Source organism: Rhinoderma darwinii, chromosome 2 (genome assembly GCF_050947455.1).
Source record: "Rhinoderma darwinii isolate aRhiDar2 chromosome 2, aRhiDar2.hap1, whole genome shotgun sequence".
Lineage (NCBI taxonomy): Eukaryota > Metazoa > Chordata > Amphibia > Anura > Rhinodermatidae > Rhinoderma > Rhinoderma darwinii.
In genome coordinates this window covers 451,992,934-452,017,891 of record NC_134688.1, presented here as the reverse complement: position 1 = coordinate 452,017,891, position 24,958 = coordinate 451,992,934, and the positions used below count along the sequence as shown (strand labels likewise).

At 41.3% G+C, this 24,958-nt stretch overlaps 1 protein-coding gene across 4 annotated transcripts in view; it reads left to right on the top strand.

Moving 5' to 3' along the window:
- APP (amyloid beta precursor protein) overlaps positions 1-24,958 on the top strand; it is a 192,020-nt gene that overhangs the window by 130,203 nt on the left and 36,859 nt on the right. For 2 of the 4 annotated variants that reach the window (XM_075854518.1, XM_075854517.1), the window contains exons 6-7: positions 14,061-14,266; positions 21,587-21,754. In XM_075854518.1, coding sequence (XP_075710633.1) covers positions 14,061-14,266; positions 21,587-21,754 — 374 coding nt within the window. The remainder of the gene's footprint in view (positions 1-14,060; positions 14,267-21,586; positions 21,755-24,958) is intronic. The other 2 variants (XM_075854520.1, XM_075854519.1) reach the window with 1 other exon arrangement.

Below are 24,958 nucleotides of genomic sequence, written 5' to 3'. Positions count from 1 at the left end.
CGAGGCGTAAAACGCCTCCTTTACGTCTGAAAAGAGGTCGTGTGCACATACCCTAAGTGGTACGGTCGTAATCATGGGGTCCCAGAGGTTTGGCCCCCACCAATCAGCAAGTTATGGCACATCCTAGCGATATGCCATAACTTATACTGGTGGTAAAACTTCTTTAGCATATCCTGTTTTGTTATACATGCACGGCAATCTATTGGTGAACTACAAGTCCCAGCCTACCAGCCAGTATTACTCCATCAGAGTAGGTAATAATGCTGCTTGCTGCGTCCTGTTGTAAAGAACACGACATCTTTCTAAACGTCTTCTGCACAAGTTCTATCTGGGCTTAAGATTTCATCGTCACACGGCCCAAGGATGAAATATTTGTTAATCACTAAGGCACATAATGCACCATTCAAGTGAACGAGCTTTTGATTTGCCTTGCGGCTTACCGATAATTAGTGAGCAGGTTGCGCAATGACAAAGCACATGACTGTCAGCTCTCCGGCTGCACGTCCACACACGATTCATTGCAGGTGCTGTGGAGAAGGCTTGTACAGCGGACCCTCGGAGAAAAACACACCAAACGCCAATTTTCACGGCGTGTTTGTTGTAGAGCCCGTCACTGTATTATTGAGGTGATGGCTCTGCAGTAAAGGGGAGGATTTCTTTTTTTTTTTTTTTTTTTCAATCCCGTTTGAAGGACAAATAGGTTTTGCAGGTATTTTCAGACACCATTCGGCTGCCAAATCTGCGAGTGACCTTTAATGGAAAGTGACTTGATGCAGAAGTGTCATAAATCCATGGCTGTGACACTGATGACATTTCAGATGAGTTGAGAAGTATATTTAAAAACCGAACGTGCAAGGTGAATTGATGCATCACTACAGGGTTAAAAATGTGATGAATCCTCTGCGCAGCGCAGCCATTTCCCAGATACACTATTCAAATCTTCTCTAGATTGAATACAATCATATTCAATACATACGATTGTACATACAGCCCACTAGGGGTCTAAGTATCACTGGTGGTGATGTAATAGTTGTTGTACTGCTGGAGACTAGATAGGCAGGATGACATCACTAACCACAGTATACTCTGCTCTGTTAATCTCGATGGCAGATCGAGACCAACACGGTTGTAAATTTTACATCAGCTGCGAGGTGACATGATTTTTTTTCCAATAAGGAATAATAAAAGTTGCATTGTGATTGCGAATTTCATGAGACACTTTTTAAATCGCAGTATAAACGGAGTCTTTAAGGGGTTGTCCACTATTAGAAAAACATGGCAACTTTTTTTTTCTTCCATAAACAGCCCCACACCTGTCCATGGCTTCTGTCTGGTATTGCAGATGAACTCCATTGAAGTGAATGGGGCTGAGCTGCAATACCACACACAACCTGTGGACGGGTTTGGCACTGTTTTTGGAAGAAGGCAGTTACGTTTTTCTAATTGTGGACTCCATTTTTTATTTATTTTAAATTAAAATTTGTGAACTAAGGGGTTTACTAGAGGCATTTAGCTTGTGCACAGACTCTGCATATTCCTCTGTCTAGAAGACAAAATTCACCTGTAGTTCCAGTTTTGAAGTACATAGGCTTAGAAATGAAGGAGTTGCATTATCTGTCATTCGCAGTAGCTAACTTCCTGATGGCGTCATCAAAAGCTACAGTAGGGCAGTCGCAGGGAAATCATATTCCCTGCAGCTGTCCTTGAGGGCCGGTCAGCAAACTATAATTGCTACAATTCCATCAATTTAAGGCTGTTCTATTAAAAATGTCTCGATTCCAATATATTGTTTCAAAGGTCTTATCTGCCAATGGGATCCCAACTGATTGCTAGGACTACAGACCCTCGTGGGACTTCTGTCCCTCCACCCAGCAGGTCTGTGGTGGAGAGCAGTTGTATGAAGCGGGGGGGGGGGGGGGCATGCTCAACCTCTGTCACAAAATTCTGAAACTATCGATTACCCTTTGGAAGAAGTAAAGTTTCCAGTGGTCTTACCTCGAATATGACCTATGTGACCATAACCATCTGATAACTAAGATGAATTTGGAATGGTTTCCCGTTAATCTTGCCGATAGCTCGAAAATAAAAAAACTCAACACCTGCATCATTGGTTTGGCGTGAATGTGCCCGCAAGCCGCGGCGTTTTGTCACTATATAGTAGGGATTTAGTTCTTATTATGGAATGAGTGATCCGGATGCATCACATCGTATTAATTAATATCTTGGGAACTAATTTGTGTGTGAAGAAGGGGCTTCACACCAGAGCAATTACAGGTGTAAAGAGGGAATATGAAGATGAACGAGGTTTTACACTAGAATGGACGTATGGCTGACTAATTACCCGCACAGATCAGGACCCTTTCCCCGCCCAGGGATAAGAGTTATGACATACATTACCCATGAGTCTGTGCAAGCTAAACATACCTCCGTTCTGACCCAGTTTCCTTTCTCCTTCAACTTACCATATGCGCATATCTTCCTCGTGTCATTTATTTATTAAGAATTGTACAGTTGCAATCTCAAAAACATTCCAAAAATAGGCAAAGTAAAGGACTAAAGGCAGGGAACAAAAAAGAATAAATAATGGACTACTAGAACTTCCAGAGATTCCAAGCTCTATTTACACGACAGGGTCCGAGTGTCCACTTTGGTCTATTTTTCTCAGCCATTTTGGATCCGTTCCATTCCAGGCCGTGTTTCCATTTTTAACAGCCGATTTTGATCCATTTTGCATCCTTTTTTTCCCTGTCCGTTTTAAAAACGTATGAATTTCCTGTCAATTTTTTGCCACACACTTCCCTCTGTAGATAATGCCACACACTGCCCTCTGTAGATAATGCCACACACTGCCCTGTAGATAATGCCACACATTTCCCTCTGTAGATAATGCCACACACTGCCCTGTAGATAATGCCACACACTTCCCTCTGTAGATAATGCCACACACTTCCCTCTGTAGATAATGCCATGCACTGCCCTCTGTAGATAATGCCACGCACTGCCCTCTGTAGATAATGCCACACACTTCCCTCTGTAGATAATGCCATGCACTGCCCTCTGTAGATAATGCCACACACTGCCCTCTGTAGATAATGCCACACACTGCCCTGTAGATAATGCCACACATTTCCCTCTGTAGATAATGCCACACACTGCCCTGTAGATAATGCCACACACTTCCCTCTGTAGATAATGCCACACACTTCCCTCTGTAGATAATGCTGCACACTTCCCTCTGTAGATAATGCCACACACTTCCCTCTGTAGATAATGCCACGCACTGCCCTCTGTAGATAATGCCATGCACTGCCCTCTGTAGATAATGCCACGCACTGCCCTCTGTAGATAATGCCATGCACTGCCCTCTGTAGATAATGCCACACACTGCCCTCTGTAGATAATGCCACACACTGCCCTCTGTAGATAATGCCACACACTGCCCTGTAGATAATGCCACGCACTGCCCTCTGTAGATAATGCCACACACTGCCCTCTGTAGATAATGCCACACAGCCCCCTGTAGGTAGTTCCATTCAGCCCCCTTGTACATAGCCCTGTAGATGGCACATCCCCCTTGATGGCACCCCCCCCCCTTTCCTGTAGATAGCGCCACTGTAGGGAACCGCTCCAAGAGAAGTCCCTGACTTCACTGTCCATATATGGACAGTGAAGTCAGGGACTTGAATCGCTGTACACAGCGCCGGGGATACCGCTTCAGGAGTAGGTGACCGCTCCAAGGGGAGAAGTCTCTGCCGTCACTATGTATATAGGGACTTCTTTTGGAGTGGAATCCCCAGCCACTGCGTCAGAGATTCCGCCGCTCCAGAAGTGCCTGACGTCACTGTCCATTTATGGACAGTGAAATCGGGGACTTCTCCTGGAGCGGAATCCTCGGCCACAGCTTCGGCAATGCTGTGGCCAGGGATTAGGATTCCGCTCCTACAGGGAGCAAAAAAATCTCCTCACATGCACTTCGCACTGTGAGGAGGAGAAGAGATCGAGCGGCAGAAAGCACGGCTGTCATTCGGATCACATCCAAGTGGCAGCCGTGCTTTACATGGCCCCATAGCCTTCTATGGGAGCCATACGGCCGGGAGAACAGCCCAAAATAGGGCATGTCCCATTTTTTTACGTAAAAAAATCGGTCATGTGAATAGCCCCATTTGGAGTCTATTGCTCCTACTGCGGCCGTGTGACAATCGTTCAAAAAATGGCCATCGCACGACCAGGAATCCCTGTCGTGTAAATAGGGCCATATTGATACTAGGGAAGGAATGGGGGAGTAACCTACCGTATATCACTGTAAGACTTTCTGTAATCTTTTGTAGTGCAGCCCTATGGGCTTAGAGTAATTGCATCCTATATTACATAAAATAAATTGTCAAATATTTGGGCACTCTTAAAGAGTATCTGCACTTTCAAAAAACTTTTGATATGTCATAGCGACATATTGGAAATTTTGATCGTTAGCAGTCCGGGTGCTGAGACCACACCATCGCTGAAACAAAGGTGCAGAAGCGCTCTGCACCTTTGGCTGTGATTGTCTATCCTAAATAGCTAAAGATTGGATCATAGACGTTCTATGTAAACCTTCTTCAGGCTGTTGAGAAGTGCCAATTACAGCCAAAGATGCAGGCTTCTTCACCTTCAGCGCCTCTTCACCTTCGTTTCATCAATGGTGGGAGTCTCAACGCCTGGACACATAACGATGATAACTTCTAAAATATCTCTATGACATATGAAACGTTTTCTGAAAGTGCAGGTAGTTTTTAAGTTAATAGATAGAGGGGCCCTCCGTTTGAAACCTCCATGAATTAGCCAGGGCAGAGTGGCTACAAAAAATGAGTGTCTCTCTGGAGGACCAAGCACATTCATTTTAATGAGCACCATGTAATGCTTAATTTCTCCTATGGTAGTGCTGTAAGGAAATTGAACACTTTCTGCCAGGTTCACCCGCTCAAATTGCAGCTGTTTGCTGGACACCCTGTGATTAGCTTATTTTCTGGGGACCCTTCTAATAAAAAGGGATTGTCCAAAGTGGACAACAACAGCTTTAACTTATTGAATACCTAAAACATATTTATTTTTTTGTTCTTTATCAAAACAGGAGCATTTCAGAATAATGGCCTATTCACATTGCGTTCCCAGAATCTGTTTGGTGTATGCACTAGAAAAGCTCATGGCTTATGCCAAACATATCCATAGGCCCCCATTCATATAATGGGCCGGTATACATTGTTATACCCTCTTTTTGGCTGTATGGATTAGCGTAGTTGACTGCGCTATTCTATACAGAGGTATCCAGTAAAAAAAAAAAGTATACCGTGCGGTGTTAGAACGTGTTTTTACAATGGAAGTTTATAGGCGACGTATGCTACTATGTGCACATACAGTCTCTCTATGTATAGCTCCAATGGACACTGCAATAGTGTGACTATAGGCCCTACCAGAAAAATAAGTGTTATGTCCACAAAACAATTGATGCCAACATATGGTAGGGAGGCGTTGTACGTCCTGTTCTGCAAGTTCCCTATCCACACCTTAAAATCAAAAAGGGTCTACTTTTTTTTTTTTTCCAGAAATAGCGCCACTCTTGTCTCTTTTTTTTGGGGGGGGGGGGGCCTGGGTGGAGTCTATGAACTATATTGTATCATATGTTGGCACCACACACATAAAGATAAAAAAATATATATATATCCTAGATTTTGAATAAATTAAGTTCAATCCGTTTGGTTCCACCTTCAGTAAAGCATAAGCGAGTACAGGGGACACGGGCGGGCAGCAGGTTTCAGAACTAGTCGTCTTTTTTGAGAATGTCAATCAGCGGCCGCGTTACAGTCCCCTACTATAGTAGATTCCTATTAATCTTTAGTCCCATGAATTCATTTCACTTGACATCATGTGCGCTCAGTCTCACACTAGTGACAGTGTGGAGATAATTGGTTTCCCTCGCTGGTTCTCCGGGACTAAACACACACAAGTCCAAGAGAGAGAGACAGATCAGTGAACACTGCAGCTAATGGCGGAGGAGAGGAATAAAGGAACTGATGAAGCAGCTTATCGCTTTGAAAAGCAATTGCCAGAATGCTGTGTCGGCAGCACCGTATGGCACTGGGGCATAAAACGGTAACTGTTTGTGCTGTACAGAAACAATGGGTCTAATCTGACAAAAAATGACTGGGAAATTGTGTAATCTGCTTTGGGTTTAACAGGGCGAATATCCAGACGCTGCTTAGTTTATCTGTTCATTTCGTTTTAGAGGCTCCTAAATACTGTGTCGGTCTAGTGGAATTACTTCCAGTAATGTGTTGAGGTTTTTACATCAGATTGTGTTGACTGCTAATCATTGTAAGAATTAAAAACAAATTTAAAGTGGTTGTCCGTGGTGAGAGAAAAAAAGGGTCAATTTTTGGTTTCTAAAAACAGCGCCACTCCTTTTTATTGGCTGCAAATGGTATTTCAGGTCATCTCCATTCAAAGGAACAGGGCTGTGCTGCCACCATACCACACACATGGACGTGAGTGGCGCGGTTTCTAAAAATATATTTTTTAATTCCATGTAGCCCCTTTAAAGTGAAATTCCCATTTTAGACATTTATGACATGTCCATGAAATATGGCATAAATGTCTCATAGATGTGGGTACCATGTTTAAGACCCACACCTACCCCCAGAAGAGAGGTCGCACGACCACTGCACTGCCTGGTGAGGCGTCTGCATGCAGGGAATGAATCGTGAGGTGGCTGCACTTGTACCCGCTTGTTCGGCTGTTTTCATATCTCCCATAGAAATAAATAATCTCTCCGTTCGTTCTCCACCCAGATGCAGTGACCAGCGGCTGCTTTACCAAGTAGGATTATAAAAATACTGATGTTCCGGAATATCTGAGATTTCTAATTTTATATTTGAGTCTTTTATGTTGAAAAAATTAAACCAGAGGGAAGAGCAAATAATAGGTTTAAGGGTACAGTACATGAATAGAACATAATAGATGACTAAAGGGAACAATCCTAACACTAATCGAGTCCCAGTGCACTTAGGGGGAGAGGATGGAATCGGGGAATGGAGAAAGAGGAGGCCGGGAAGTTACCATTAATGCTTAATTGCTCACCTTTATTTTACTAAAAAAAATATATAATGAAACATACTTTTTCTTATGGCGAGATCCATCTTCCCTGAGTTGCTAGAACAGCAGTTCCAGAACTATGCTTTTCAGCAGGACCCTAGACATTTCTATGGGAGAGTGTTGTGAGCATGCTCTGTGACATGTACAAAGGTCACCGTGCAGGTAGAGGGAGGAGGAGCGGTCTCTAACTTATTAAAAGGTGTTACCTTTCATTATAATTCTGTTTTCTGATGATAAGAAGATGACTGTTGACCCTGTCCCCAGTGTACACAGCACACGATGAACAGTGACAGGAAGTGTTAGCCTATTGATTCCAGTGTGAAAACTTTTTTCTTTTATATGGTTACATATAGTTAGTATGGTTAAAAAAACACATATGTCCATCAAGTTCAACCAAAGAATGGGAGAAATTATAGAGCTTTGTTTTACCCCTATTGATCCAGAGGAAAGTTTACACAGGGATTTTAACACAAAAACCTAAACAATAGGCATTTTCTGGCAATAGATTCCCTTTAAAGAAGACCTGTCAGTTCTCCTGACATGTCTGTTGTAGTGAATACTTAAATTCCCCATGAAATCACAATTCTGGAGCATCTATTCTTAGAACTCTACATTGTGCCGTTCCTCTGTTATTCCTCCTAGAAATGTATGAATAAATACACAACTGGGTGTTACCATACCTCTTGTCAAAAGGGTGCGTCCATACACAATCTGAGTCTACGAGCACTGATTGGACAGTGTCAGACTGTGTAGGGATAATCCCCCAACTGGTAACACCCAGGTGTCAATTGATTCATAAATTTGTAGGAGGAATAACAGAGCAACGGCACAATGCAGAGATCTAAGAAAATAGGCTCCAGAATTTATATATTATGGGAAATACAATTATTTTCTAAAATAGACAAGTCAGGAGAGGTGACGGGTCCTCTTTGAACCGGTGGAAAAAAATTAGTTTTCTAAATTTAGAAGATCTAATACGGTTTATAATATGTTTCGTAACCGTTTCTGAATTTCTTCTTTTTCATGTGCCATAATGCTCGCTTTGTGGTTGTGTTGGATCACCAGTTCATTATTGCTGGCAAATTGTTCTCTAGTCAAGTATTAAAGTAATCTGTTATGAGATAAGTACGTGCAGATACAAAGTCTTTATGGGCTCTTTCTTTTTTAATATAGTGAATTTAACACTGGAGATTAGAATTCGTCTTTCATTTATAAGCAGAACGCTCTCTACATCTTAATTGAAAAGACCGACTTCAAAAAACATTTAGATGCAAAAGAGCAAATTTCTTGCAGAGATTGATGTCTCCGATAGGCGTTGCAGACAGCGGAGACAAAGACGCTCTCAATAATTCAGGATTTATTTTTTTTAATGGTTCATTTCAGGTTTCAAATCATTTGTCGTTGTTTTCAAAGATTAGACACCGAGCGCCTTCATTCTTCTGCCACGCTTATTCCACAATAGTTGGTTGAACAAATGTAAAAGAAGCTATCCAGGCGGCGTTGTTTGGATGGGAAAGGGTTTTCTATACGTGTTGTCACCTGTCCATTTTTTACACAGAATTCATTATTATCTTAATTGTATCCTGCGTTGTTGATTTGGGCACACGACAGAAGGCCCACAATGTGATCTGAAATTAGCTCAATGCCAGAAAGAGGGGTAGGCAGAATAGGCAACCGCATAGGACGCCTTTTTTTTTTTTTTGCGAAGTTTCTTTGTACATCCAATTGGGCGCTGTGTCCGAGCGGATGAGCGCTGCCCATTAGTTTACTGGTGAAGGGACTCCACCTGCCAAGTTTCTTCATCAGCGAGGCGTATGTATTCTAAATAAGAATAGGGATTTGTAGAGAAAAAAAAAAACGGGTGATGGGTGGCAATTAAATACAGATAGACCGCTTCCATGCTGAACTATAGGCACCAATTGTGGAGGGGGTGCATTTGATGACCCCTGACCTGGGTACCAAGAGAGCTTGTCCCATCCCTGATCAGTGCACAGAAAGAAATTAGAATATGGACAGAGAAGCGGGTGGAAACCTTGGGTACATAGTATTTTCTTTTCTGTATCTCCAGGTCCATTTCTCCGAACATTTGAAGCTCCATTCACTGGACATTTCTAAGCCCTGTCCTGGAAGGCCATAAAAAAAAACCTCCTAGAAACGCCCATTTGGGCACATTTGCATAAATTTCGCCCCTTTTACGTCTGTTTTACAGGGCAATCCCATGTAAAACGGGACGGTTGAGAGGTATTCGTCTGTCAGCAAGCTAAGGAAATGATAGAGGAACTTTAGGGTCCTCATCTATAGGTATAATACCTTATGTCTTTACTGCACATCTCCACCTGTGGATGGACACGAAATAATAAATTAGGGAATTGATTAATCAATTTCCTGGCAATTCTCCCATTGACACCAGAAAGAGCCCAAAAATAGAGCCGGGCAATCAGAGAAATATAAAATTAGTATATAGCTGATAGATGCTGAGGGCAACCATAGAGAATAGGAAATCTTCATCTATCCCGCTTTATTTTTGGATCAATAGAAGTGGGTCCATTAGTAATATATTAGAATTAAGCAATTCCTTCTATATTATGTCATTTGATAAACATTTAATCAATTAGAACAATATAAAGTTTCCAAAATGTCTCAATTTCCCAAACAAATAGTCATCACTGTTTTAATAAAAAATAGGTGCTGTTGGCAACTGTGGGAGGACGTATGAATGAGTAGAAGCTCTTGCCCCCTTTTTCAGGCTCATTTGCCCCAGTATGCATTGGCAGTTACAACTTTCTCTCACTAGATGTTAAGTTGTAGTTGACAATTATAAAAATTTTTGGCTTAAAGGGAATCCATTCTCTATGCACTGACCTCTTGTTGACTTAGTGGTTAGTTTCTGCTTATTTAAAATAATGAATCTGAACTGGCTGAGCTGCAGTGTAAAGCATGGGGGAGGAATAAACCCCAAATTCTGGTCAGACATTAGGTGGATCTCAGACTATTTCAGACTCCCATTGGTCAATAGAGCTAATGTGCAGTGATCATAGCTGTGCCCTTATTGAGCAGATGTAAAAAAACCAAAACAACCAACGCTTAGACTTGTATATAGTTTTTGTGAGCCCAGCTATGCTTCTGCTTTAAATACCACTTAATCTGTGGCATGTGGAGAGGTGGACATGTCATATGTGTAACCTAATAATCTGCAGAGGGGCCCTGTAGGCATTAGGACCCACATCCTTAAAAACATGCCTGTAGGTGACCGTGATGGTCAATGATGAGCACTTCATCCTTTGCCAAATTGCTGATAGAGGGGGCCCACGTATTGTTTTGGACAGGGGCCCTCATCTGCCTATGGGCATATGTATTATGTATTTTAACTCCTTCTGCGTACCGTTTTATCACATACACAGTGGATTTGGAGCTACTAAGTTTTTTGCCCGCTAAGTGACATTACATATCTAAAATGATTTGCAATGCTGAAGGAAACCACTCGCATTCGCCGTAGCCAAAGAAGGATTTGCCTATAAATGATGGGATTAAGCATTTAAATGGTTTCACGACTTTTGTCAGGTAAACCGGCAGGAATTGAAGACATCAAAGATTCTAAAAGTGACCCCGGAGTCTGCTCGGGTTATTATTTCAGAGCCCCGCTGGGTACAAGCGATGCAATTAGTTTCATCTCCTAGGCAGAGCTATGAATTCTGACCAACCGAAATAAAACTCTCCAAAATAATTGATTACATGACTTCTTTCTGCAGGTTTTATATTTTCTTTACTATATATATGTGGCCTGAAATGGCTGTCTTAGCAGAGCAGCTTCAAAAAAGTATCACAAAGCAGGGTCGAACTGGCACACCAGCGTACCAGAGGACCCTCCGGTGGGTCCAGACTCTCACAGTAATGGGCCTCAACATAAATTCTTAGATCTTATATGTCCTGTGTGTACAATGATAACTACAAAGATTACAATGAAATTTAAAGTGGCCGTGCACATGTTCTACCTAGATGACTGGAGGCCCTCAGAATCATCTCTGGTGGAGACGAGGAATCCTTTCCCCAGTTCCATACTATAGTAAGGGAAAGGTATTTTCCTGTTAACAGCTTGCGATCTATTACAGGCATTAAAAGGGGTTGTCCAGTCCCTAAAAACTGATGGTCTGTTCTCAGGGTAGGCTATCGATATCTAATCGGTCAGAGTTTGACTTCCGGGAACCCCGCCGATCAATTGTTCTGAAAGGGGCCGCAGCACTCGTACGAGCGTTGCTTCTTCTTCATTCCTTATCTGCTCGTACTGTAAATCACAGACACACTTTGAGCGGCGGTTCACGGTATTACAGCCTTCTCCTGTTCACTTCAATGGGAGAAGGCTGTAATACTGTGAACCGCCGCTACAAGTGTGTCGATACAGTACGAGCAGATAAAGGGTGAAGGGGAAGCAGCACGAGCGTTACAGACTTGTCAAAACAGCTGATCGGCGGGGTTGCCAAGTGTCAGACCCAGACCGATAAAATATTGATGGCCTATCCTGAGGATAGGCCATCAATTTCTTAGGACTGGAAAACCCCTTTAACAATCATTCTATACCTACACCGTAATAATTGGTCGAGCTCAATTCATGTTAAAATCTGAGAATTATGTTTCCCTAAGGGTGACAAGGTTGCGGGTGAGTTTGTGACCGTCTAAAAAATTCCATCTGTATCATATTTTATTCGTCATTCACTTCCACAATCTTATTTCACATAGGTAAACGTTGAGGTCATGTCACAACCTCCCGATTTTACCACAATTCGTTATGTATCCCCATTAGTGTGCATACCGACCGAGGACTGTAGCAAAGTAATTATGATATGTGACTATTTTTTTTATAAAGTAATAAAGATGGTCTAGGGGGGTTTCTAGACATCTATTTTCTACTGACAAATTTCTTAGACAAGCTGATTTTTTTTCTCAATCAGACATGTCAAAAAATTGGTGGCGCGCCATATTTTTGCAGATGACACCAAGCTATGCAATATAGTTCAGTCTATAGAAGATGTTTGTAAATTTCAAGCTGGACACACTGAGTGTTTGGGCGTCCACTTGGCAAATGAGGTTTAATGTAGATAAATATAAAGTTATGCATCTGGGTACCAACAACCTGCATGCATCATATGTCCTAGGGGGAGCTACACTGGTGGAGTCACTTGTTGAGAAGGATCTGGGTGTACTTGTAAATCATAAACTAAATAACAGCATTCAATGACAATCAGCTGCTTCAAAGGCCAGCAGGATATTGTCGTGTATTAACAGAGGCATGGACTCGCGGGACAGGGAGGTAATATTACCACTTTACAAAGCATTAGTGAGGCCTCATCTAGAATATGCAGTCCAGTTCTGGGCTCCAGTTCATAGAAAGGATGCCCTGGAGTTGGAAAAAATACAAAGAAGAGCAACGAAGCTAATAAGGGACATGGAGAATCTAAGTTATGAGGAAAGATTAAAATAATTAAACCTATTTAGCCTTGAAAAAAGACGACTAAGGGGGGACATGACTAACTTATATAAATATATGAATGGCACATACAAAAAATATGGTGAAATCCTGTTCCATGTAAAACCCCCTCAAAAAACAAGGGGGCACTCCCTCCGTCTGGAAAAAGAAAGGTTCAACCTGCAGAGGCGACAAGTCTTCTTTACTGTGAGAACTGTGAATCTATGGAATAGTCACAACAGGGACAGTAGATGCTTTAAAGGTAATGTGTCATTATAATTATTTTTTTCAGTTAAACAATTTGTATTTGAGTGATTACACATTGTTTTAATTTTTTACATTTTTTCACAAGTCAGGAAATATTATAAATAGGATTCTAATTTATAACATTTCCATGTGCTGGTCACTAGAGGGAGCAGTTCCCAAAATTGCAGCATGGTCACTGTGGTAAATTAACCTAATTGATTTATGCTACAAATTTGGGGTGGACACACTCTCTCTAGTGTCCTCGCACAATCTCCCCTCCCTTCTTCTGTTTAGTGCCAGGAGAGGGAGGGGTTTGAAGGCCTCCATTTTCTGAGCAACTGCACAGTGTAGGAGGATTAGATACAGGGCTCAGCAGACAGTATCACACGAACATACATGAGCATAATACACACATCACATACACGAACATAATACACACATAATACACACATCATACACGAACGTAAATTACCTGCTCCTGTCACCGCCGCCTCTGCTGGTCTACGCTCCTTGTGCCTTCGCTTCGTTGAATATATGGCCGAAAGTTGTCATCTTACTGTCCGGCAGCAGCTTCCAGTCCACATGAAAATGGCGCTGGATTTCGCTCTACAAACGAGCTTCGCTTTGGTCTGTGTGGGAGCGGCGCATGTGCCGTTCCCACACAGACGGCGTACGCTTCTGTGAATGGAACGGCTCCCGTTCGCATTCTCTATGGGGTTGTATGTGCCGTATTCCATCTCTGTATGTGTCGTTAATCACAATACCTGAGGGTAAAGTAGAAGTCCCGATGATGTATTCTGATATGTGCAGCTTCTAAATTTCACAAGAATTAGAATTCCATTCTTTAGAGCTACTTTTAATGCGGAGAAAGCAGTAGTCTGTCTGCAATGTCTCTGTTGGAGGTTTTCTTTTTTTGTGGCCCCTATGTTGTTGCAGCTGAAGATGAGCAAAATCATTTCTGGAAAATAACAACTAAAAAAAATGTATATACTCGGTATACAAACCAATGACTGACATGGCATTACAATAAAGACTTTTCCTGTAGTGAATCTGATGTATTGAATGTTCATTGCAGCACGAGCAGAGTGTTCTGTATTTTTAGGTGGCAGTGACCTTACTGGAACTGTTGTGAAACTTTATTGAAATTGTTTTGATTTTTTTTTGTCTGATTTCTCTGGTAGCTTCCTTTGATTCAAACTGAAAGTGGTAAATGTAAATTATTTTGCAGTGACGACAAAGCTCTTCAAGGACGTCAACAAGAGGAGGAGGAGGAGGTTGTAGAAGTGGAGGAAGAAGAGGTTGATGATGATGAAGATGATGGCGAAGATATGGAAGAGGAACCTGAAGAACCTTTTGAGGAAGCCACCGAGAGGACCACAAGCATTGCCACAACCACTACCACAACTACAGAGTCTGTGGAAGAAGTTGTCAGAGGTAATTACACTACTCATGTCTGAAGTGGAAATATTTTAGGGGTGACATCCTTTTTTAATAAGGCCTTAATGGGCCCTTCAATCAGAAAAATAGTGTGATTGTCACCCAGATTTTATGGAATAGATTCTCATCTTGGTTTAGGTTTATGGCCAAATACTACAGAAGACCTCAAAAAAATTAAAATATCCTAAATATGTTTAAAAAATTTCTAAAATACAGTCAAATTCCAATAACCCAGCATCTTCAGGACCACCAATATGCCAAAATGGCGGGCTGTTGGAATTAAACAAAACATACTCCCTGACGTCACTTGGTGGGTAAACTGTTGGCGTTTTACTACAAGTGGGTGGTCGGACAGGCAGGTGGATTATACCGGCTGCAATCCTGTAGAGACCATATAGCCTACATAGCAGTACAGAAGATGCAGCATAATTCTCAATCTAGTTAATAATAATTAAGATATTCACATCCATATTCAAGTACATGCTGGTGCGAACATGGGCACACCAGCATTTCCAAGTGCCGATGTAAACGTTCTGAAGTGGCCCTGCGGCTCATAGTATCAGTACAGGTTGCAGTTGCATTTAGACTTTACACCTGCCCTCACCTAATCCAACTGACCCCCTCTGCAGAAGACAAGTGCCAGACTATCAGGTAATTTTTTGTGATAATCCAGCATGAGACTATATTTGACCCATGCTGGATTATTATTTTTTTTTACTATAAAATATGTTGTTCCGGCAGTTCTGGACTTTTTTTTATTTTATTGAGTCATATTAAAGAGGCTCTGTTACCACATTATAAGTGAAATGCTGTAAATGACAGCAAGCGTGATCTCGAGTGACACACATTAACGTTACCGAAGTGTCGGGATTGTGAATAGACATCCCGTCCTGGCTGGAAGCGATGTCTATTTGCTGTCAAGACACTTCAGTAACGTTAATGTGGGTGTAAGTGACAGCACATGGGCTGAGTACATGAATGGAGAGAAGTGTATGACGCTGATTGGTCACTGATTGGTCAGCGTCATACACTTCTCTCCACAACGCCCAGTTGGTCAAAAGTAAAAACACGCCCAGTTGGGCATTAAGAAAGTCATTAGCATAAAGCTAAAATAGGTCATAACTAGGTGAAAATAGATCGTTTTTCTAAATAAAAAACACTGCTGTAATCTACGTTACAGCGCCGATCACATTATGTAGGAGATAGGCCACTTATAATGTGGTGACAGAGCCTCTTTAAAGATTGCAGCCAAATGCAATTTTCAGTTGGACACTCTACTGTTACTACTTAGTAATACTATTAAAATAATTATGTTCTGGGAAAAAAAGAGTCAATTGGGATAATAGAAAAATTTAACCTATCTGGGATCTTCATGCATCTTTTGGGGTTAAGCAGCAGGGAGAACTACATCACCCAAATCAGCAGATTCACTTTGATGAAGAGTGTGGTTGCAGAGAATTCATGGAGTACTTTTTTGCTTCTACTTGTAATAACCATATAGCATAGTTTTGTTACATTTTATATCTTAGTTTGCACAGTAGTGGGGTGAAAGGCCAGTTGAGAAGGTTTTATAATATATTAAAGGGTAACTAAACATTCAACAAACTTCTGACATGTCATAGTGACATGTCAGAAGTTTTGATTGGTGGGGGTCCGAACATCAATCGCTAAAACGAAGCGGCAGAAGCGCTCAGCCGCTTTGTTTCTGTTAGTCTTTTTTCGGAAATCAATGTAGCGGTGTAGGGACTCAATAGAAAGAATATGAGTCCGTACTCCGCTACAACGGCTTTCTGGAAAAAGCTGAACAGAAACAGAGTGGCTGAGCACTCACACGAGCGCTTCTGCCGCTTAGTTTTAGTGATTGGTGGGGGTCTCGGTGTTCGGATTACCACCAATCAAAATTTCTGACATTATGACATGTCAGAAGTTTGTGGAACGTTTAGTTACCGTTTTCCGTTGTCCCCCTGCGAACAACAAATTATCACGGTCCAAAAAGTCCTATTTTATTTAGCTTTTTGATGGTTTTTGTACAAGACACATCATAGTTTATGGTACTTTTTATGAACAATTAAAGTTTATGACTGGTATTTTTTTTTTTTTATCCAGATTTATTCTTTATTGAATTACTACCGCAATAACGGTTTGCTAATACATTTTATCCTATTTGATTTTTATGTCATGAAACTGAATGTGAATTATTGTTACAATATCTTTTTGTAAAGAGATTCTTATTTCCTGATTAATACCGCTTACTTGGTGAAGAATAATTTATTTTCTTTGTATCCTTAATCTATATTATATGCACATGATGCAAGATTTATGGCAATTATTCCAATGTTGTTTCAGTGTATAGCAATAAACAGCCAACAGAGTTAAAGTAAATTCTCACCCTGGATCAGCGTTTTTTGTTTGTATAAAAGTAGGTCCAAAATTCAGTGCTGATTTAAGTTCTTAATATTTATAGCGATCAGAGATTTTTTTGGGTACAGGGCTCCAAATCCCCTGCATAAACATAACATTCTGTCTGCCAACAGCCACCACTAGAGGGAGATTACTGCATACTGTTTACAAATTTGACAAAATAATAAAGCAGTATACAGAACGCTCCAAAACTCCCCCTTGCGGTGGTTAGAGGCAGCCAGAATTTTATCTTTTCACAATATGAGGTGGCTATACATAAAAAAAAAATAATCTTTTGATATGTCATAAAGACATCTCAGAAGTTTTGCTTAGTCGAGGTCCGGGTGCTGAGACACCCACAGTCGCTGCAACGAAAGTGCAGAAGCCATCATCTGAGCCCTGCATCTTCAGCTGTGATCGGCGCTCCTTTTTAGGCTGAAGACAACTCATAGACGTTCTGTGGGAGCAGTCTTCAGCCTACAAGGAGCGTTGATCACAGCCGAAGGTGAGCGTTTCTGCACCTTCATTTCAGCGATAGTCGGTGTCTCCGCATTCGGACCCCAACTGATCAAACTTTTATTGAAAATACAATTACTCCTTATACTCAAATGAACAGGAGTACAATTCACCAGATGTATTAGGAGGCACACTGCCCTTAATAAATTTGGCGCATCTCTGTCTGTCTATGTGCCAGAACTTAAAATCTACGCCTGAAATGAGCAGGCGTAGTTTTGCACCATAACTTAAGCCATTTTCTGGACTAAGTGATGGTAAATCTGTCGGTCTATGAATGCCCCGACCCACCAGCTAAAACCTACCCGCTTTTCTGGGGTGTGAGGTTTAAAAAGTTGCAAATTATGGTGAGAGCCATAGACACCTGTTAATCAGTGATTTATTGCTATACACACAACGTCAGACCCATTTTCTAAGCATATTTATTAACAAACATGCAAGAGACGTAAACATACGTTCTAGCGGAAGGGGAGAAGTATGGAGCGGGTGTCAGCTGTTTATTACAGCTGACACCTGGTTTTATTGACTGGTATCGGAGGTAACTCCGATCCCGGTTGTTTAACCACTTAGATTCTGCAGTCGATAGCGATCGCAGCATCTAAGCTGTTAGACAGAGTGGGACTACCTCTGTCATATTATGAGCCCCCCTGCAAGGCGATCCTGGGTGCCGATAATTTCTCAGAGACATGGCTTAATAGCAGAACAGTAAAAGCAAAATAAACTGCAATACATAAGTATTGCAGTGTATTGTACAAGCGATCAAACGATCGCATGTTTAAGTCAAATGTCAAAAGAAGTTAAAGTTTTCAACTATATATAAGTTCAAAACCCGCCTTTTTCTATTTTTTACGTAAAATAATGTAAAAAATAAACATAATTGGTATAGCCGTGTTCGAAACTATCCAAACTATTACAAGATAATGTTGCCAAAATGTTTTTGTTTTTTTTAGTCACTTCACCTTGCAAAAAAAGTGGAATAAAAAGTGATCAAAAAAATTGTATGTACCCCAAAATAGTACCAATAAAAACTTCAGTTGGCCTTGCAGAAAACAAGTTCTCGCACCGATCCATTGATAAAAAAAAAAAGTTATGCATCTCAGAATTTGGTGACACCAAACAATATATTTTCAACAAGTTGTTTTTGTTTTGTAAACGCAGTAAAACAAAAAAGAAAACAGTAGAAATTTGTTATTGCCGTAATAGTGCTGACCAACAAAATATGTCAAATTTACCGTACAGTAAACTTTGCAAAAAAGAAATCCAAAAAACATTGGAGGAATTGCTGATTTTATTTTTCCATTCCACCCCACAAAATAATTTCAGTTTTTTAGTACATTTTATGGTACATTACATGACCATTAAAATCTACAACCCGGCATGCAAATAACAAGCCCTCATTCGGCTATGTTGACGTAAAAATAAGTTATGGCTCTTTGAAGACATAGATAAAAAAAATGGAAATAGGCTTGGTCCTCCAAAGCCTCTCACTCCCAAGGGATCATGAGCGATCTATCAAACGGATCATAACAAATCGATCATATCCATCCTGGATCCTGTAAAAAAAAAAAAAAAACGGGAAGCCATGAATCCAATGGAATAGAGCCTAACCTGAGCCGAAGCTATAGCAATTCAATAAAAAAATTAAAAAATTCCCAATCTCTTTTGTGACATGCTTTATTCCATATTCTCATAGACTGTAGACCAGACATCATTTGTAAGACCATGTGTAATATTAGGATCTCCAGACAGGCCGCTTTGTAGAACAGCAGGTCCTATCTGCTTTGGCAGTGGATACCTGGCAGATCTTTGTATTACCGGTCCACTCCGGCCTTCTCAATGATAGATCTATTTCACTGAGCCGGCCAAATTATTGAGCCAGAAATGTATTCTTTATAGCCAAAGCGGAAAGGCTCCGACAAAAAGAATATAATTTACTGTACCAATGCTTATTTTTCGAATACTGGCGGAAATGGCGGAAAAAGAATCTTTCGAAAGGAGATTTCCGAGCAAGCAGTTTGTTGGGATAATTGCAAATGTAAATTGCTCTTTTTAGTGCATTGTAATAATGTGGTGCCATCTTCCCCCTATAAAGAAAATTGTCTTTTGTGGGCTTGATACGTGCCGTTAATTGTCAGCGCTGTAACACAGCTGCGTGCAAATCTTTATAGTGCGCAGGAAACTGATGTATGTGAGGACACAGTTGTGCATATTAAATCCATTGTTATGCAGTCGCAAGTCTTGTTTCGGGTTCTTCCTATAGTGATGGAAGGAGACAGTCATGGGAAAATCATTTTTATATCTATATTATCGAACTTCTCCAGGACTAAGTAACTCAGGCTTTATAATCAGAGTTCAGGATTTGCGCATCCGTTTGGTAGGGAAGGCAGGTTTAGGTTATACGCGACATGTCCCTAGAAGAGCAATATTCCTCCTTCTCCATGGATCTGCTGCATTTAAACATTTTAGAACAAACTTTTAATTGATCATAAAAGTAAAATAAGTATCAGAAGGTACATTACATTGACCTAGCCAAGTCAAGGAAAAGCCACAATAGTTCTGATTGGAGATTATCAACCTATATGACCAAGCGTAAATTTGAAGATCAACATAAAACCAAAATAAACATAAAATTACTGATAAAAACAATAAGGGCAACAAAAACTGTTAGGGCCAGTTCACACAGAGTTTTTTTGACGTGGAAACCGCATCGGAAAACGCACCAAAAAAACGTCCGAAAACGGCTCCCATTGATTTCATAGGGAGGCAAGCGCGTTTTTTTGCCCGCGAGCGGTAAAATCGGCTAATGGGGAAAAAAAGCGACATGCCCTATCTTTGGGAGTTTACTTCTCTGACCTCCCATTGACATCAATGGGAGGTAGAGAAAGCTTTTTTCGTGACATTTTTGCTCGCGGCGCTCAATGGCAGCGCAGAACGCAGATAAAAACGCGGCAAACGGCATGCAGGCAGAGCAAAATCTGCCTCAAAATTCCAGATGGAATTTTGAGGCGGAATTTTCTGCCTGCAAAAAACTCTGTGTGAACATACCCTTATACTGTTTGAGGTAATTGACCCTTTTGTCCTCCAATACTATAATCCGATGTCCTGCCAATACTGGAACAAAAGCTGGTCATAGGAATAAAATAATTAGCAGTATAAGGCTACATTCAGACGTGAAAAACTGCCGAGGTGCACCCGTGCAAGACGTGTTATCACGCATCCCCCTAGACTAGAGTCTATGGAGGGACACGTGAAAACGCAAAAAAATAATAAGGCATGTCCTATTTTTTCACGGACCCTTCACATGCTCCGTTGAAACAACGTTTGTGTGAACGGCCCCATTGAAATACGTGAGTCCGTGTTATGGCCGTTGTTTTAACGGCCGTCACGCGGATGAAATACACGCTCGTCTGGATGAGCCCTAAGGAGGCATGATTGACTCATCCAAAGACATGACCGATTAGCTGCACATCATGTTAAAGAGGACCAGTCCGCTCTTCTGACATGTGTTTTAGAAAATACTTGTATTCCCCATGAAATCTCTCTTCTGAGAACTCTGCTGTGTTCTGTTCCTCAGTTATTCCTCCTGGAAATGTATGACTAAATTTGACAATTGAGTGAAACCGTTCCTCTTGTCAAAGGAGCGTATCCCTGAACAGCCAGGCATTGTAAGCACTGATTGGACAGTGTTAGACAGTGTAGGGACAGCCCCCCCAACTGGTAACACCCAGTTGTCAATTTATTCAAACATTTCTGGGAGGAACAACAGAGGAACGACACAGTGCAGAGTTATAAGAAAAGATGCTCCAGAATTGTTATTTCATAGGGAATATAAGTATTTTTTAAAACAGACATGTCAGGAGAGGTGATTGAGGCAATAAATAAAAATATATTCAATGTATATGTTAAATTCTATTGTTTGTCTGTCAAGCTCTTTATCTTGACATTAGACAATAGGTCTATCGGCAGATTAAACCTTGGTCACCTAGTCTCGGAAAACGCCTCTGCAGCCTCACTTTTTTGGGAATATTTTGCCCAAAACGTTGAACTCCAAAAACCAAGATATATCATGTAGCATATTTTTATTGCAAAAATTCCTTTGTGGGGTTTATTTTTTGTCTGTCATTATATTTTTGTCCTGGTGGCTGAAAAGTATCCGAGTGAATGTCTTCACTTAGCTGTTGACTACCTGGTGATACCAAGAGGACGGAGAACAGGGGCCTATCCATGCCCTTTAAGTGCCCATCATTCTTAAGCAGTGCAGATCATGATTGTACTTGTAGGAGAATCCAAACTCACCACCGACTTGAAATCGAAATAATATAAGAAATACTACTGCAGATATATTTTTATTTTAGAGCATTCTGAACTCCTACTAAACCTAGTTCCTCCACGTCTTATAAATAGAGGTGTGCTCCGAGGAAGCTGAGACTGGTCCTTGTCGAGCAATGATCACCCGCTGGTTCTATGATGTCACTGAAAGGAAATGCGTACAGTTCATTTACGGAGGCTGTGGCGGGAACCGGAACAACTTTGATTCGGAGGAATACTGCATGGCAGTCTGTGGCAACGTCAGTAAGTGGACCTCTCCGACTTGTGGCAACCTATCGCCACAGGCTCCGCTCCCTATAACCAATTGCATCCTGTTAGACCAGACTTGGCCTGTAACTAACCATTCCAGTACCTGATGTTAACCCCTTCTGTCACCTTCCGTTTCTTTCACCTTATTAACACCGTTCAGCGGAAGCATGATAGATGGCAGCTCTGCTTTCTGGGTCTTGACTAACACATCAGCTGTGTGCGTTGAGGCATTAACACTTCTTCTGCCTTTGGGACTTTTTTTTTTTTTTTTTATAAACCTGAACATTTTTTATTTTTTAATAGTTTGTCTCCTGCAAGATAATTATTGTTCCCGTGGAAGAGTTTGTGTGTGGAAATTTATGAAGATGCACTTAGTAAGCTAATTAAGGTGATGAATGCAAAGATGAACTTCATATTTTAAGTGGATGAAGCCAGGTTGCTTCTGTTCTCGGGGAAACAGTTTTGTAAGAATAATAGAACGTAGCGTAGGGAAAACTCATCATTTTCTGGAGCTGTCACATATACTTTAACATTTCCCTGGATTTCGCGGGTTTTAATCATTTATGTCCCAATCAAATGCTCACAGCTTGCTAAGATGCCACTTCAAATTCTCTCTGTGAAGAGCGCACTAAACCTATCCCTATCTTTTTTTTATTTTTTTTCAATCTCATGTTAATATTAGGAAATTATTGTATAAAAACATTCATGTTGCCAAATTCACTTGACTTAAATGAGTTTGTTGGTAAACCCTAGGGTCTATCATTCATCAGAAGGAGGTTATATTAAATGACAGATTATATAGACAAATGTAAAAGCGGTCAGCAATTACGGTATATATGTGTATAATTGTGTCACGCACACTTAATGTCAGAAAAAATGTCGGAGCGGGCGAAGTTAAGAGTTTGTCCCAGAAACTCTTTTACAAACTTTCAAAAATAATAGAATACTCAGCCGCTCCGACGACCCAAAGGATTCCACAAATTCAGTCCAGTGATCCTGGTGGTATCGTCCTCTAAAACACCTTGAGGAAAGGTAACGGCACAATACAACTAGTGCAGCAGATGTCCGTGCTGGCTGGGCTCGGTAGTTCTACGGCTGTCCAGGCCTCTTTGTGACGTTAATATGAGCCTACTACGAGAAGGATGATACATAGAGTAAGTACTGCCAGTAAATTGTGATAAATCACAGGTTTATTGCTACTCACAAATATAACTTTTTAAAACCGCATATGAAATCAAGGCGCGCCAAGTTAGCCCAACCCATGGTTTCGCCGTATCGGCTTCTTTTGGGGCACAGATGAAGCCGATACGGCGAATCCCTAGGTCAGGCTAACTTGGCGTAGTAGGCTCATATTAAAATCAAAAAGAGCCCTGGATATCCACAGAACTACTGAGCCCAGCCAGCACGGACACCTTCTGCACAGCGATAGCCCAGGCTCATTTTAAGAAAGAGCCCAGGACGGACGTAGTACTATCGAGCCCAGCCAGCACGGACATCTGCTGCACCAGTTGTATTGTGCCGTTACCTTTCCTCAAGGTGTTTTAGAGGAGGATACCACCAGGATCACTGGACTGAATTTGTGGAATCATTTGGGTAATTTAAGCGCCTGAGTATTCTTTTAATCTTGTAGCTTATATTAAATGTGGCCTTCCAAAATATCCCCTTCCTTATCTTGAATGTATGTATAGATACAGTCCGAGCGTGAGTAAGAGAATGTACAAGTGGTAGACTGGGCATTTAGGAAGGTTCGATTGAAAAGAAGAGTGAGCACTAGTTGGAGAGTGTTAGCGAGATCAGTGGGCAGAGAGCGAAGTTGGGCGGTAGGCAAAGAACGGGGGAGAGCAGAAGAAAGAGGACGAGGGAGAGAGATAGGCAGAACGTGAGGGTGAGCATGTGCCCGTGGTAAACTGGGCAATCAAGTAGGTTAGACTGAAAAGAAGGGAGAGCAATATTTAAAGTGTGTAAGCGAGATCAGTAGGCGGACGATAAGTCGATCGGTAGGCAGAGAGCGAGGGAGAGCGGTAGGTGGAGAGCAAGGGTCAGGGATAGATGGAGAATAGAAGATGGAGAAAGAGATGTAAATGGAGAGCAATAAACAGAGAGTGAAGGAGAGCGCGGTAGGTAGAAAGCTACAGTGTGTGAGTGGGATCAATAAGTGGAGAGCGAGAGTGAGCGGTTGATGGAGAGCAATAAGTGGACAGGGACAGAGAGAGGTAGATGAAGAGCAATAGACAGAGGGCTATGGGGAGTGTTAGGTGGATAAAAAGGACAGAGAGGGGCTGAGGGCCAACAATAGTCATAGACAGATGAGACACGGATGTTGTGTTTTAACATTTTCAGAATAGAATATTAATCTGTATTATAATATTCATTCAGCAGAAACTCATTTTGCAGTAATGAATGGTAAGCATCTATCATTACGCTAGATTGCTGTACTTAAGCATGCATGAGTTTAACCTTTTGATACAGGCTTTCTGAAATCGGGCAAGGAGAATGTTACATTCAGACATCATTCAAAGAAAGGTGCAGATTATGAATGTGGTGAAATGTGGTGCGTGACAAGAATGCTTTGTTTCTAAATAACATTGTATGTCTTTTTTTCTAAGTTTACAGACTTGTTGATTTTCTGTCCCCATATTCTATATATAGATTGTCATTGGGGATCTTTTTTCTCTTTGCATCCACCCAATACTTTTTGTACGATATGGAGGTTGCAAGAGAGATGCCAAGGACTTAGTTTCACAATGCGAATGCAGCTTTATTCCCTCATGGTACAGTAACATATTACAGGAAAAGTTTTGGCCATACAAGGCCTTTATCAAGCCATACAGGACCATGAAAGCCTTGTATTGCCGAAACGTTGCCTGCAATATGTTACTATACCATTTGGAAATAAAGCCGTAATCGCATTGTGTAACGTCCGGTGCCTTGGCTTCTATCTTCCTGGAGTATCGCTGGTTCATAGGTGGTTCCCATGGTTGGTTGCACAGATCATATTCATAGTGGTTATAGCCAAGATCACAATTTACAGTTGGAGCCATTCATGGCTCTTTGAACACCAAACTCGGCAACCAATTTTTTTTATGGACGTCATGTTTTTTTCACTGGGCCACTCTCATGCTGAAACAGGAAAGAGTCCTCTGCAAACCGCTCTCAAAGACTTGCAACGTTGATTTCACTTCACTTAGAGACGGAGAC